At 43.7% G+C, this 16,332-nt stretch overlaps 1 protein-coding gene across 1 annotated transcript in view; it reads left to right on the top strand.

Moving 5' to 3' along the window:
• The window catches only part of LOC134337781 (protein polyglycylase TTLL10-like), a 172,687-nt gene that overhangs the window by 134,789 nt on the left and 21,566 nt on the right, over positions 1-16,332 (top strand). Inside the window, exons 8-9 of the mRNA XM_063033018.1 lie at positions 5,363-5,534; positions 11,410-11,550. Coding sequence (XP_062889088.1) covers positions 5,363-5,534; positions 11,410-11,550 — 313 coding nt within the window. The remainder of the gene's footprint in view (positions 1-5,362; positions 5,535-11,409; positions 11,551-16,332) is intronic.

Below are 16,332 nucleotides of genomic sequence, written 5' to 3'. Positions count from 1 at the left end.
TCCTCATAATCTAATCTAATCTAATCACTTCAGACCAGCCTCTTAAAGTAAAACCCCAAGTCAATTTGGGTGGTTGTGAACTATGTACTTTCTCCCATTTATGTTACCCTACAAAGTCATCTCGTTACCTCAGTCCAGTGTCTGGGTAACCTGGTTTGACTGGTTTGAACCAGAGTCAAATAGAACAAAAGGAGTCACCTAAGGCAGGAAGTTGTGTAGCCCCTGGACTATATCCAACGGGAATCTGACACAGGTCAGTCAAATGACCTCGAACCAATGAGATTGAAATGCAGCATTTGAACTGATAAGGAAAGGGTATAAGAATAAGGGACTTCAAATGCGAGCACTCTGGAGGCTAGCAATCACAAGGAAGACCCCCATGCCAGCGGCTGGGAGGAGGAGGATTAATTGTTTGGCCAAAGGGAGATTATCTATACCGGTGTTATAAATTGGAGCAGTATTGGTACAGAGGGAGCAGTCGAACTCATGTTGAAGTTGTTGGCCAGGGGTCAACATAGTTATGTTGTTGTTGTGGAGAGACAATAAAGTGCGAGCTTTGATTAATTAAGAGTGTGTAGTGAATTGCCTAACCGAGACTAGTTGACAACTAGTCAACACATCTTTTTGGGGAAAAGTAGAGGCATTGAAATTAGAGAGAGGTACAAACTATCAGCAGAGACTGGATTACAGGATTAGTTTTGTTGTGTTCTTATGCCGTGAAATTTTAGCTAGATGGGACAGATAGTCTAATTTTCATCACTGCCTTCTTCGTGGGTGCAATCTCACAATTTATGGTGATGTCCATATAGCTTAGTGGGTTCTGAGGTGACCGGTGTGAGACCTGCAGACTCTGCTGCAGATGGGGCAGAAGGTGGCCTGATGAATTAGGTATGTAAGATTGTCATGTGACACACACCTGCCTTTTATTCTGGGCTTTTCTCAACTCTAAATGCACAACTTGACACCTTAATGCCAACTTGAGTGTCCCCTTGCCTCTTTCAGTGAACTTTGAGCACATCGTCAAACCTTTTCCCCTGTCTGGCTGCTAATTCTCTTCCCAGAGACGTTCACCTCCAGCAGAATCTTAAAGCATGTCCATTCCAGAAGACCACAGCTCGGCAAACAAATGTCATGTACCTCAGATGGAAATAACTGTATGCTGGGGATATCGGCACTGATGTTGGTTTGCTTATCCTTTTGGAGGATTTTATAAAAATCTTGTTAATTCTATCCTTCTAATGCTCTCGCAATGCCTGCTGTAGGTGGTCTACATTTCAGAAAGACATATGAGGTGGGAATCAGGGCTGCCTAATGAACCATGAGCTTTGTGGTAGGTTTGAGGCTTCAAATACCCTTTTCCCTCAACTGACCACAATCTGTGCTGCTGTACTGAGGGAGTGGAGAATTTCTTCAGTGACACACTGTGAGTTGTTCCCTGAGATACTAGTCCATGTTTCTAGGGCTTCTGTTTGGAAAGCGGCATTATACAGTGGGACAGGTTGGAAGAGGACTTACCCTTGTGGACATTGAGTGCAAGACCCATAATTTCATAATCTTCAAAGAATAAATTGGTGTTTGGCCTCCAAGCACACCCTTAATGAGTCTCTACTGCACATGGTAGCCTGAGTACTGAGATTCATTAGACTGAGGTCTGGAGCATGGTCATTGTAGGGTAAACACCACCCATCACATCTGAAAGTTAGCTCCAATCCTGAGGGAAGTTGATTAATATGAAGCATTGTAATGAGAACTGTATCTGTGTAGCCTTTATTTCCATCACTCTTTAAGAACAAAACTATAGTGTCATAGTGGACTGAATTTTTTTTTGAATTTAAAGGAACTGAAAAACTAAAAAAAATTGCAACTGTTGGGAACCTGCAAATACTGGGGTGCATGCTTTAACATTAAAGGAGAATGTTGGCTATTAGGTCTTCACATGTTCTCATCGATCCCACTCTCTATAAACTGAAAACTTGCTCATGCTTGCCTTTATTCATCAAGGCATTAAGTTCAAAAGTCAGGAAGTTATGTTACAATAGACTGTATCTGGAGTATTGCATATAGTTCTGGTCACCCCATTATAGAAAGGACGTCAAGGCTTTGGAGATGGTGCAGAAGATGTTTACCAGCGTGTGTTGATCAAGGCTTTGGAGATGGTGCAGAAGACGTTTACCAGTGTGTGTTGATCAAGGTTTTGGAGATGGTGCAGAAGACGTTTACCAGCGTGTGTTGATCAAGGCTTTGGAGATGGTGCAGAAGACGTTTACCAGCGTGTGTTGATCAAGGCTTTGGAGATGGTGTAGAAGACGTTTACCAGCGTGTGTTGCCTGGATAAGAGGCCATGTGCTATAATGAAAGGTTGAACAAGCGAGAGCTGTTTTCTCTAGAGCAGCGGAGGCTGAGGGGAGCTCTGATAGAGGTTTATTAGACCATAATATATAGGAGCAGAATTAGGCCATTTGGCCCATCGAGTCTGCTCCACCATTTCATCATGGCTGATCCTATTTTCCTCTCAGTCCCAATCTCCTGCCTTCTCCCATATCACTTCATACCTTAACCATTTACAAATCTAACATAACCTAAGAATAACATAACATCCTCTACCTTAAATATACATAAAGACTTGACCTCCACAGCTGCCTGTGGCAAAGAATTCCACAAATTCACCACTCTTTGGCTGAAGAAGTTCCTCCTCATCTCCATTCTAAAAGAACGCTTCTCTATTATGAGGCTACGTCCTCTGATCTAAGATTCTCCCACCATAGGAAACATCCTCTCCACATTCTCTCTATCAAGGCCTTTCACCATTCAATAGGTTTCAATGAGGTCATCCCTCATTCTTCGGAATTCTAGTGAATAAAGGCTCAGAACCATCTAACACTCTTCACATGAACCTCCTTTGAACACTCTCCAGTTTCAGCACATTCTTTCTAAGATAAGGAGCACAAATCTCCTCATAATACTCCATCTGAGGCTTCACTAGTGCTTCATAAAGTCTCAATATCACATCCTTGCTTTTATATTCTAGTACTTTTGAAATGAGTGTTAACATTACATTTGCCTTCCTCACCACTGACTCAACCTGCAAATTTACCTTTAAGGAATCCTGCACAAGGACTCCCAAGTCCCTTTGTGCCTCTGTTTTTTTTTGTATTTACTCTCCATTTAGAAATTAGTCAACCCTTTTATTTCTTCTACCAAAGTACATAACCATACATTTCCCGACATTGTATTCCATCAGCCATTTCTTTGCCCATTCTCCTAATCTTTCTAAGTCCTTCTGCACCCTCTCTACTTCCTCAAAACTACCTGCCCCTCCACCTATCTTCATATTGTCTGCAAACCTTTCAACAAAGCAATCAGTTCCATCATCCAAATCATAATAATGTAAATAGAATCCTTCCCCACACAGACCCCTGTGGAACACCACTAGTCACCAGCCACAAAAGGCTCTCTTTATTCCCACTCTTTGCCTCCTGCCAGTCAGCCACGGCCGATCCATGGAATCATACGCAGCCTCATGTGTGGCACCTTGTCAAAGGCCTTCTGAAAATCCAAGTACACAACATCAACCAATTCTCCATTATCTATCCTGTTTGTTATTTCTTCAAAGAATTCCAACAGATTTGTCAGATCAGATTTTCCCTTGAGGAAACCATGCTGACTACGCCCTATTTTGTCATGTGCCTCCAAGTACCCTGAGACCTCATCCTTAATAATTGACTCCAACATCTTCCCAACTACTGACATCATACTAACTGGCCTATAGTTTCCTTTTTTCAGCCTCTCTCCCTTCTTGAAGAGTGGAGTAAGATTTCCAATTTTCCAGTCTTCTAGAACCATTCCAGAATCTAGTGATTCTTGAAAAGATTAGTGCTAAGGCTTCCACAATCTCTTCAGCTGCCTCTTTCAGAACTCTGTGGTGTACACCATCTGGTCCAGGTGACTTATCTACTGTCAGACCTTTCAGTTTTCTGAGAACCTTCCCTCTAGTAATGGTATAGTCACCCAGTTCATGATCCCTGACACCAGGAACTTCTGCCATACTGCTGGTGTCTTCCACAGTGAAGACTGACACAAAATACTTATTCAGTTCATCTGCCATTTTGTTGTCCCCCATTACTACCTCTTCAGCATTGTTTTCCAGCAGTCCGATATCCACTCTCATCCTTCTTTTACACTTTATGTATCTGAAGAAACTTTTGGTATCCTCTTTAATGTTATTGTCTAGCTTACTTTCGTATTCAATCTTTACCTTTTTAGTTGCCTTCTGTTGGTTTTTAAAAGCTTCCCAATCCTCTAACTTCCCACTAATCTTTGCTCTATTATATGCCCTCTCTTTGGCTTCTATGTTGCCTTTGACCTCTCTTGTTAGCCGCGGTTGTGCCATCTTCCTTTAGAATACTACTTCCTCTTTGGAATGCATATATCCTGTGCCTTCAGAATTGCTTCCAGAAATTCCAGCCATTGCTGTTCTGCTGTCATCCCTGCCAGTGTTCTTTACCAATCAATTCTGTCCAACTCCTCTCTCGTTCATCTGTAATTCCCTTCACTCCACTGTAATACTGATACATCTGACTTTAGCTTCTCCTTCTCAAATTTCAGGGTGAATTCGATCATATTATGATCAATTTCCCCGAAGGGTTCTTTTACCTTAAGCTTCCTAATTAATTCTGGTTTATTGCACAGTAATATAATGAGAGGCATAGATAGAGTAGATAGACAGTATTTTTTTCCCAGGGTTGAAATGTCTGATACCAGAGGGCGTGCATTTAACGTGATAGGAGGTAATTTCAAAGAAGTTGGGAGGGGTAAGTATTTTTACAGAGTGGTGGGCATCTGGAATGCAGTGCCTAGGCTGGTGGTAGTGGCATTAGAGATACTTAAGAGACATTTAGATAAGCACGTGGTTGTAAGGAAATTGGAAGGATATGGATATTGTATTGGCCATTTGATTAATTTATTTGTTTCAGCACAGCATTGTGAGCTGAAAGTCCTGTTCCTGTAATGTACTGTTCTCTGTTCTATGTTGTAAAACACTGGAAATGCTCATCAGATGGACCGTTGACATTCCCTCTCCCTTCATAAATGATGCATGACCTGCTGGGAGTTCTTAACGTGTTGTTTTTTATTTCTTATCTTAATTGGATTCTCTGAGTTCCAAAAGGAAAAAAAGGAAAACAGCAGAAGACCTGAGGAAAATAGAATAGTCAAAAAGTAGAGGGAGGAGAAGGAATATCTACTGTTTGTGACAGAGGTGAAACTCTCCATGAATGGAGTTATCAATAAACTTGACATTTAGATAAATCCTTAACTTTGAGAAAACCAGTTAGTTAAGTGCCTCCATCTTTTTCTCAAGCAGATACATTGATGAGCCCTTGCTCTTGGAAGGCAGGAAATTTGATGTCCGCTCCTACTTCCTAATCGCCTGCAGTTCACCCTTTGTGACTTTTTTTCGCCATGGTTATGCCAAGCTGACCTGTAATGAATACAATCCAAATTCTGACGATCTGACAGATCACTTGACCAATCAGGTAAAGGAAGTCTGAGCCAACAGTTTTCCCGCCTTGTTCTGGTGACGATGGGTTTTCTGGTGTTAGCTCTGATCATCTCCGTGCTGGAATATGACTGGTGATACTCTACTGGCTGTGTACCACAACACCCGCAGAATCTCTTGTGTTTAGGTGTTAGCCGCGTTGCCTGTGGCACAGTTATCCCATTCGACACATTCATCCCATTAAGCATTCAGATACTGCACAGTCTCGACTCTGATTACACCCAGCCCTTGATATGCTTGCCCTGTTATATACTCCATCTGGAACTCACCCTACCCATTACAAACACTGTTGGTTACATAATCTGCCCTTCGCATGGTTGTTCTGCTGCAGATTCTGCATTTTGTACAAGCTATTTGTTACATGCACATTTCTCTCTCCATTAGACTCTTACACATTTGCCCCATTGTTCATGGTCAGTTACATAGTCTAGCCCTGCACCTTTTGCATGTTACACATTCATCCACCACCCACCGGAGATACATCACCCTCAGCAGGAAGATAGTTCTACCCCTCTGTTGTAGTTCTCCAGCCCCTTATCTCATTGCTATGTGCCCTTATTCGAGGCTCTCCCATCAGTGGAAACATTACAACATCTACTTTGTCAAGTGCCCCTTAAGATCTTATATCTTTGAATGAGGTCACTCCTCATTCTCTACTGTCCAAGACCCAAACAACTTCATCTCTCTTGTTAGGATGAGCATCTCATTCCAGGAATTAGCCTGGTGACTCCCCTCTGATGCTAGCAGCTCTGTTTATAGGTGGGAAACATAACCTGTGTACAATATTCCAGCTGTGGTCTCACCAACATCGGTTAACAACTGGAATAACCCTTCCCTAGTTTAAATTCCAAACTCTTTGCCATTTGCCTTCTTAAATATTTGTGGGACTGCCAGCTAACTTCTTGATTCCTCTGAATTTCACTCACTTGCACTTTCTTTCTCCATTAAGAAAATAATCTCCTTTGACTTCACTTACCTCACACTTCCCCACAGTAAACTCCATTTGGCAGTCTTTTGCCCACTCGACCTGTTTACCCAGTCCACCTTGAGGACATGACCAATTAACCTACTAACTGCTACATCTTTGGAATGTGGGAGGAAAGCAGAGGAGACATTAGTGATGGACTTTTCTGTGACTCCGTGACTGTATGACCTGTGATGCTCATCCCCAAGGTACATTTGGCACTCTAACATGTTGTGCTCACAACCCCCAGGGGGTCTTTAACCACAAGATCCCTTAATAATCCTTCTTCATTGCATGAGACCATATCTAGAGTAGTAGTTAGCATGATGCTATTACAGCTTGGGGAGTTGGAGTTCAGAGTTCAGTTCTGATGTCGTCTGTACGGAGTCTGTATCCCTCTCGAATTCAAGGGTTTTCTCTGTGTCCTCTGCTTTCCTCCCACATTCCAAAGATGTAGCAGTTAGTAGGTTAATTGGTCAATGTAAATTGTCCTGTGATTAGGCTCAGGTTACAACAGAGGCTGCTGGGCAGTGTGGCTTAAAGAGCCACATACTAAATGTATCACTGTATCACTAAATAAAATAAAATATGGTACTGTGCAAAAATCTTAGGCACAAACAGTATACATAGCTAGGGAGTCTAAGGCTTTTGCACAATACGGTATTTGTCAACGTGGAGCGGGGAGCCCATTTGTAAATCTGGCGTGAGCAAAGGATTTTGGGAATGGCAAGAGTGGAACGCCGCGGGAGGAGTGTGGGACAGCTGGCAGAGAAGGAATGCTGGGAGGGTGGCAGTGTGGGTGCTAACACGACCAGCCCTGGGACACTAGGCAAGGTAGTTTGATTCCAAGCAATTGGTTTATTGATCATTACAGAATATCTCTCTGGTGGTTCCTACTCCCTCCACTCTCCCTTCCCCTTTGCCCAACCATGATTCCCCTCTCCCTGTCCCCTTCCCAATCTCAGTCCACAATAGAGACCCATATCAGAATCAGGTTTATCATCACTCACATACTTTACTTTACTTTATTGTCACCAAACAATTGATACTAGAGCGTACAATCATCACAGCGATATTTGATTCTGCGCTTCGTGCTTCCTGCAGTAAGAATCGATAGTAAATATTAAAAATTTAAATTATTTATCATAAATAGAAAATAGAAAAGGGAAAGTAAGGTAATGCAAAAAAACCAAGAGGCAGGTCTGGATATTTGAAGGGTACGGCCCAGATTCGGGTCAGGATCCGTTCAGCAGTCTTATCACAGTTGGAAAGAAGCTGTTCCCAAATCTGGCCGTATGAGTCTTCAAGCTCCTGAACTTTCTCCCGGAGGGAGGAGGGACAAAAAATGTGTTGGCTGGGTGGGTCGTGTCCTTGATTATCCTGGCAGCACTGCTCCGACAGCGTGCGGTGTAAAGTGAGTCCAAGGACGGAAGATTGGTTTCTGTGATGTGCTGCGCCGTGTTCACGATCTTCTGCAGCTTCTTTTGGTCTTGGACAGGACAACTTCCATACCAGGTTGTGATGCACCCTAGAAGAATGCTTTCTACGGTGCATCTATAGAAGTTACTGAGGGTTTTAGGGGACAGGCCAAATTTCTTTAGTTTTCTCAGGAAGTAAAGGCGCTGGTGGGCATTCTTGGCAGTGAACTCTGCTTGGTTATGTCATGAAATTAGTTTTTTTTGCAGCAGTAGTACAGTGCAATACATAAAGTTACTACAGTACTATGCAAAAATCTTAGGCACCCAGCTATAAATATATATGTATGTATATGTGTCTAAGACTTTTGCATAGTACTGTAAAATAAAATAAACTAGACCATTCTGGACCAAGCAGTACATGCACCGCTCTAACATCAATCCCTGAATTGCTCAAATTTCTTTTCTATGATACCTTGCCAGTTTGGCTCCTCCAGTCAATATGCAGTTCAAAATCTGAGGGCAACTGGTAATTTCACTCTGGGACATCACAACAGCTCACTCAGTGAGGGCAGCTCATGTCCCTTCTGGATTCTGTCGAGGATGTACGTGCATGGTCAGAGCCAAGCAGAGGGAGAGACCATAAGGCAAAGGGAGCAGAATTATGCCATTCGTCTAATTCAACTCAGCTACACAAGGAAGGGTGAGGGAGTAACAGTTAGGGGGTCTGGATGGCACTTCTGTGACTCCAGCTTGCTAGGGCCAAACATCTTCTCCTGTTTCCTTTGTTCTTGTGACATCAATAACCTTCTGCCAGAATTGTGATAATCAAAACATTGAAACAACAAACCTGTGTCAAAAATGGCCTAAATCCCCAGACCAATTATAAGATATAAAGAATCCAAACTCCACAAGAGGGTATACAGCATTTCATTATTTTGTGTGAATCATTGGACTGGAACTGACAATTGTCTTCTGGGTATTTCTCTGTTGTTTGTGCGTGTCTCTGCAGCGCACGGGGAATTGTGCAGCTGAGACTGGGGCAGCCCAGCTCAATTCAGGGCAGGTGTTCATTAGCACCGAACCAATTACCCAGCAGCCCCAGAGAGGGGCCGAAAATACCCACATCAACTCCAGTCAACAACTGTCCCAAGTCCCGATCCCTCCTCTCTCATCCTGCTGTCTCAGTCCTGAGTCTACTCGTTCTTGCTTCATAGGCTGTTGTAAAATCTCTCCTCTTCACATTATTAACTCTCAAATTGTTGTTGTTACAAGATTACCCAATTTCTGATCAGTCAAGTATTGTGAAACTGCTTGTTCAGGCAGGGTTGATGCTCATGACCTCAGGTTTCTGTGATCCCTGTAATGTTCAGTATTGAATCCAGTCAGAATGAATATCTGTTTAAATTTGGTAAATTTGTAAATTGTTTTTTTTTGTCACGTACCAACGTACAGTGAAAACCTTTGTCTTGCATACTGTTCATACAGATCAATTCATTACAACGGTGCATTGAGGTAGAACAAGGTAAAACAATAACAGAATTCATTTCCACAGACGCTGCCTGACCTGCTGAATTCCTCCAGCATTTTGTGTGTGTTGCTCGGATTTCCAGCGTCTGCAGAATCTTTTGTTTTATGGAAAGGTTAGATCTGTGTTCCTTGGAGTGAATGAAGCTGAGGTGAAGTGAAGTGACAAAATTGGTTTATTTTTGTTGTATGTACCGAGGTTTCGAGAAAAGGTTTTGTCTTGCACAGTGTTCATACAGACCAGATGGTCGCCTGCAGTTCATACAGATCAATTCTTGCAACAGAGCAGTGAGGTTGTATGGGGTTAGACAAGAATGGAACGCAGTTAGAGAAAGGGCAGTGCAGGGAGACACGGGGTGCAAGGTCACAGCAAGGTAGCTTGCGAGCTCGAGACTTCAGCTTATACTACAGGAACATTCAATTGTCTTATAACAGTGGGTTAGATGTCGTCCTTTAAACCTGAGGATATGCACCTTCGAGCTTTCGTTCTTCTGCCTGATGGCAGGGGGGTGAAGAGAGAATGTCTGGGATTGGAGGGTCTTTGGTTACTGAGACAGCGAGAAGCTTAGATAGAAGGGGCCGTGAGAATGTAAACTGATAAACCAGTAATAGTCCCAAAAGCGTCTTTGTGAATGCGGTTTTATTATTTATTATGTATTGGCGAAAGTCACAAATAAACCATGAGTGGTAATGTGTCATGGATCAGCCTGGTAGCGTAGTGGTTAGCATGATGCTCTGCAGTACCAGTGGCCCGGGTTCAATTCCCGTCTCTGTCTGTAAGCAGTTTGTACGTTCTCCCCATGACGGCGTGCGTTTCCTCCGGGTGCTCTGGTTTCCTCCTACACTCCAAGGACGTACCAGTTGATAGTTAACTGGCCGTTGTAAATTGTCCTGTGATTAGGCTAGCGTTAAATCAGGGGTTGCTGGGCGATGCGGCTCGAAGGGCCAGAAGGGCCTGTTCCACAACGTATCTCAATAAAAATAATCTGATCAGTTTTCTGTAAAATCTGGTTGCTTCTCCTGGACCAGTGATCGTGTTGTACCCATTTCCTTCCACCTACCACAGACAACCATGACAAGATCAGCCAACCAGCAGAGGAGAGATCCTTACTTCAAAACTCCCTCTTTCAGGGAGGTGGTACTGACCTACCTTCAGGACTTGTTGCCTCCTAGGGAAGAATTTTTCTTGAAATCTTGATTTCTAAAGGTACTTTTTTAATTGTTCAGCTTTTGTTTTCAAGTTCAATGTTCAGCCAACAAACTGCTTTCACTCAAAAGACATTTTTAAGCAAATTAGCAGGTAACTCTAACAGAATCAGAATGAGATTTACTGTATTATCACTGACCGCTGACATGAAATTTAGTGCTTTGTGGCAGGAGAGCAGTGCAAAGACTTAAAATTTCTATAATATACTCAAATAAATAGTCCAAAAAAAAAGTAACAAGGTAGTGTCACAGATTCATGGACTGTTCAGAAATCTGATGACAGAGGGGAAGAAGCTGTTACTGAAAAGTTAAGTGCGTGTCTTCAGATTCCTTTACCCACTCCCTGATGGTAGAGATGTAAGAGGACATGTCTTGCACCCCTCCCTGATGTAAGAGGGCATGTCCTGGATGACGAAGGTCTTTAATGATGGTAAATGTCACCTTCTTGAGGCCCTACTAAAACAATTATTGCTGAATATCCTTTTAAAACAAATCTATACAAGTTTTTCTAATCAAATGACAATGGCATTGAAATGTCTAAATTCATTCTTTGATTATTGCACACTTGTTGTTTCACTTCTCTGTCCTTCAGTTTAAGCTGTAACTTTGTTGTAACTGGTCCTTCACTGATCTCTCCATTGTATCCACCCAGGATATTCATCCAGCTGCTCCCCTTCCCCACCCCTCAGGAGACGGAGATTTACTCCAGCAATTGCAGCTTTGAAATTTCTTCCCCACAGGCCGTCCAGAAGAAGAACCCCAGGTATAGTGGCATGAAGGAGGACACGGTGTGGTCGATGGAACACCTGAACGACTACATTAATGAGAAGTACAGGGAAGCAAAGCAGCTCCCCAAGGACTGGGTCTTCACTGATTTTACAGTGAGTGTATGCGTGCTGTTCCTAATTGAGGGAATAAGGCAGAGGGAGAAGTTTATATCACTGGAGGACTGAGATACTCAAAGCCCACTGACTGGAACTGTCAATGTGACCCTTTATTTCATCAAAGTTGCTGGTGAACGCAGCAGGCCAGGCAGCATCTCTAGGAAGAGGTACAGTCGACGTTTCAGGCCGAGACCCTTCGTCAGGACTAACTGAAGGAAGAGCTAGTAAGAGATTTGAAAGTGGGACCGGGAGGGGGAGATCCAAAATGATAGGAGAAGACAGGAGGGGGAGGGATGGAGCCAAGAGCTGGACAGGTGATTGGCAAAAGGGATACGAGAGGATCATGGGACAGGAGGCCCAGGGAGAAAGAAAAGGTGGGGGGATCCCAGAGGATGGGCAAGGGGTATAGTCAGAGGGACAGAGGGAGAAAAAGGAGAGAGAGAGAAAGAATGTGTGTATATAAATAAATAATGGATGGGTTACGAGGGGGAAGTGGGGCATTAGCGGAAGTTAGAGAAGTCAATGTTCAAGACTGTTGCTTGAATTTCCAGCATCTGCAGAATTCTTCGTGTTTACCTTTATTTCATTGTGGCTTTCATTACTGACAGGCGTTCACATCGGAATCAGATTCAGGTCTAACGTCACCAGCGTATGTGTGAAATTTGTTGCTTTGCAGCAACAGTACGTTACAATATATAATCAGAGAGAAAGCTGTGAATCATAATAAGTATTGCAAAATTAAGTAAGTAGTGCAAAAATAGAAATTAAAAAGTAGTGGGGTGGTGTTCATGGGTTCACTGTTCGTTCAGTAACCAGGTGGCGGAGGGGAAGAAGCTGTTCCTGAATCACTGAGTGTGTGCCTTCAGGCTCCTGTACTTACTTCCTGATGGTAACAGTGAGAAGAGGACGTGTCCTGGGTGATGGGGTCCTTAATGATAGACACCACCTTTTTGAAGCATCGCTCCTTGAAGATGTCCTGGATACTACAGAGGCTAGTTGGATTCTGTGCAGTGCCCCCACCCCCATACCTGATGGCGATGCAGCCAGTTAGAATGCTGTCCATGGTACATCTGTAGAAATTTACAAGTGTCTTTGGTGACATACCAAATCTCCTCAAGCTTCTAACGAGATATAGCCGTTGTCGTGTGTCCTTTGTAACTGCATCAATATGTTGAGTTCAGGGGAGATCCTCAGAGATATTGACACCCAGGAATATGAAATTTCTCAATCTTTCCACTTCTGATCCCGCTATGAGGTTTAGTGTATATTTCCTCGTCTTACCCTTTTTGAAGTCCACAATCAGTTCTTTGCATAGAGTCTGTAGTAGTGATGGTGTTAATATCAGAAATCTCCAAAACTGAATCACTTAACTAACTGGCGAGGAACGTTCACTAACCTTATTAATGGAAAACTACAAATCAGTGCAACTTTAATTGAAAGATTCTTTTATTGATCTTAATCAGTTGATTTTTATCAAAAGTTTCTCACTGTTTTCTGTAATTTCTGCAAGAGGTTGTGACTTTGCCTGTTATTTGCCTTTCCTGGGCAGAGATATCATCTCCTGGGTGCCAGAGAGAGGACTCTCTGAGTGTTCACTTCTCTGAATGTCAAATTCAACTTGAAAGTCAAGTTGGACAGGTACCTGTGTGCACAGGTGCAATGAAAAACTTGCCTGCAGCAACATCACCACTGTGGAGCATCAGATTATCAGTATTCACATGAGAACTATAAATTACAAAGAAATTATACACAATTTTTACAAGAAAGATCACAGTTAGAACAAAAAGTTAATTTGAAGTTTAAACTTTGAAGGCAACGTGATGAAAATGGCCTGGTGATCACGGTTGTAAGGAAGTAGCTGTTCCTGGATCTGGTGGCATGGCACCTCAGGCTTCTGTACCTCCTGGAGGCTACAAGACGATGATGCGGCCTGGATGACAGGGATCTTTTATCATTCTTGAGACAGTTCCTCCTGTAGATAATGATGGGGATTGCTGCTTCTGTTATGTACCAGGCAGAGTCAAACACTTTCTGCAGCCTCTTGCGTTCCTCCACATTTCAATTGCTCTGATGCAACCTCTCAGGACACGTTCAACAGTAGAAACATAGAAGCGTAGAAACATAGAAAACCTACAACACAATACAGGCCCTTTAGCCCACAAAGCTGTGCTGAACATGTCCTTACCTTAGAACTACCTAGGCTTACCCATAGCCCTCTATTTTTCTAAGCTCCATGTATCCATCCAGGAGTCTCTTAAAAGACCCTGTCGTATCTGCCTCCACCACCATCACCGGCAGCCCATTCCACACACTCACCACTATGAGGGAATTAAATGCGGCATCTCCAAGTTTGCGGATGACACGAAGCTGGGTGGCAGTGTTAGCAGTGAGGAGGATGCTAAGAGGATGCAGGGTGACTTGGATAGGTTGGGTGAGTGGGCAAACTCATGGCAGATGCAATTTAATGTGGATAAATGTGAAGTTATCCACTTTGGTGGCAAAAATAGGAAAACAGATTATTATCTGAATGGTGGCCGATTAGGAAAAGGGGAGGTGCAACGAGACCTGGGTGTCATTATACACCAGTCATTGAAAGTGGGCATGCAGGTACAGCAGGCGGTGAAAAAGGCGAACGGTATGCTGGCATTTATAGCGAGAGGATTCGAGTACAGGAGCAGGGAGGTACTACTGCAGTTGTACAAGGCTTTGGTGAGACCACACCTGGAGTATTGTGTGCAGTTTTGGTCCCCTAATCTGGGGAAAGACATCTTTGCCATAGAGGGAGTACAAAGAAGGTTCACCAGATTGATTCCTGGGATGGCAGGTCTTTCATATGAAGAAAGACTGGATGAACTGGCTTGTACTCGTTGGAATTTAGAAGATTGAGGGGGGATCTGATTGAAACGTATAAGATCCTAAAGGGATTGGACAGGCTAGATGCAGGAAGATTGTTCCCGATGTTGGGGAGGTCTAGAACGAGGGGTCACAGTTTGAGGATAGAGGGGAAGCCTTTTAGGACCGAGGTTAGGAAAAACTTCTTCACACAGAGAGTGGTGAATCTGTGGAATTCTCTGCCACAGCAAACTGTTGAGGCCAGTTCATTAGCTATGTTTAAAAGGAAGTTAGATATGGCCCTTGTGGCTACAGGGGTCAGGGGGTATGGAGGGAAGGCTGGGTTCTGAGTTGGATGATCAGCCATGATCATAATAAATGGCGGTGCAGGCTCGAAGGGCCGAATGGCCTACTCCTGCACCTATTTTCTATGTTTCTATGTTTCTATGCGTAAAAAAACTTACCCCTGACATCTCTGTACCTAAGAGTGCATCTGTCAAAATTTGTTAGCGTGTTCAGTGACAAGCCAGACATTCTCAAGCTCCTCAGAAAGTAAAGATGCAGCTTGCCTTCCTTGTAGCCTCCAACCTGACGGCTTGAGCATCAATTTCTCCTTCCGGTAATTTTTTCCACTCCCACTTCCGTCTTCTTCTGTTCCCCACTCTGGCCGCTTACTTCTTCTCCTCACCTGCCTGTCACCTCCTCCTTCCTTTCCTCCCATAGTCCCCTCCCCTTTCCTATCAGATTCCTTCTTCTGCAGCCCTGTCACCCGGCTCCACCTATCACCTGTTAACTAGTCCTCCATCCGCTCCCCAGCTCCTTTTTAATCTGGCATCTTCCCCCTTCCTTTCCAGTCCTGGTGAAGGGTCTTGACCTGAAATATTGACTGTTTATTCCCCTCCATAGACGCTGCCTGACCTGCAAGTTTGTCTTGTATTTTGCATGTTTTCCTCTGGGTTTCCAGCATCTGTAGAATCTCTTGTGATTATGAGTTTATTTTTCTTCCTCCTTTATATCTGCTGGGTTAGGACAGTCGAGATGCCAGGCAGGATAGTGGAATGCTCCTCTTGCGGGATGTGGGAAGGCAGGGAGAACTCCAGTGACCCTGACCTCTACATCTGCGAGAAGTGCATCCAGCTGCAGCTCCTAACAATGCGCACTAAGGGGCTGGAGCTGGAACTGGATGAACTCTGGATCATTTGTGAGGCTGAGGGTGTGATAGATAGGACAGAGAGAGAGGTGGTTACACCCAAGGTAGAGAACACAGGAAACTGGGTGACAGTCAGGAAAGGGGAAAGGGCTTAAGGAAACAGTGCAGAGTACCCCTGTGGCCATCCCTCTCAACAGCAGGTATATCGCTTTGGATCCTCTGGGGGAGATGACCTAACAGAGGAAAGTCACAGCAGTCAGATCTCTGGCACTGAGTCTGACTCAGAAGGGAAGAGGGGCACTGTGGTAACAGGGGATTTGTTAGTTAGGGGAACAGAAAGGAGGTTCTGTGGACAAGAACGAGATTCCCAATGGTATGTTCTCTCCCAGTGCCAGGGTCTGGTATATATTGGATTGAGACCTCAGCATTCTTAAGTGGGGGGGAGGGGGTGAACAGCCAGAGGTCATGGTCCATGTAGGTACCACTGACATGGGTAGGAAGAGTAATCAGGTTCTTCAAAGTGAATTCAGAGAGTTAGGTGCTAAGTTAAAGGGCAGGACCTCCAGAGTTGTGATCTCAGGATTGCTACCTGTGCCATGTGCTAGTGAGGCCAGAACTAGGAAGATTATACAGCTTAATGCATGGCTAAGGAGTTGGTGTAGGAGTGATTGCAAAAGGCAAATTGATCCTCCAGAAGATCAGAATGGTAATCCATGCATGAAACAAAAAGAGATGGGGGAGATCTTAAATGGATTTTTTGCACCTGTATTTACTCAGGAGACGGACACAGAGTCTAC

This window comes from Mobula hypostoma, chromosome 25 (genome assembly GCF_963921235.1).
Source record: "Mobula hypostoma chromosome 25, sMobHyp1.1, whole genome shotgun sequence".
NCBI classification, from domain to species: Eukaryota; Metazoa; Chordata; class Chondrichthyes; order Myliobatiformes; family Myliobatidae; genus Mobula; species Mobula hypostoma.
Note: the sequence above shows the minus strand (reverse complement) of the source record. Positions and strands in the feature narration are given on the sequence as shown.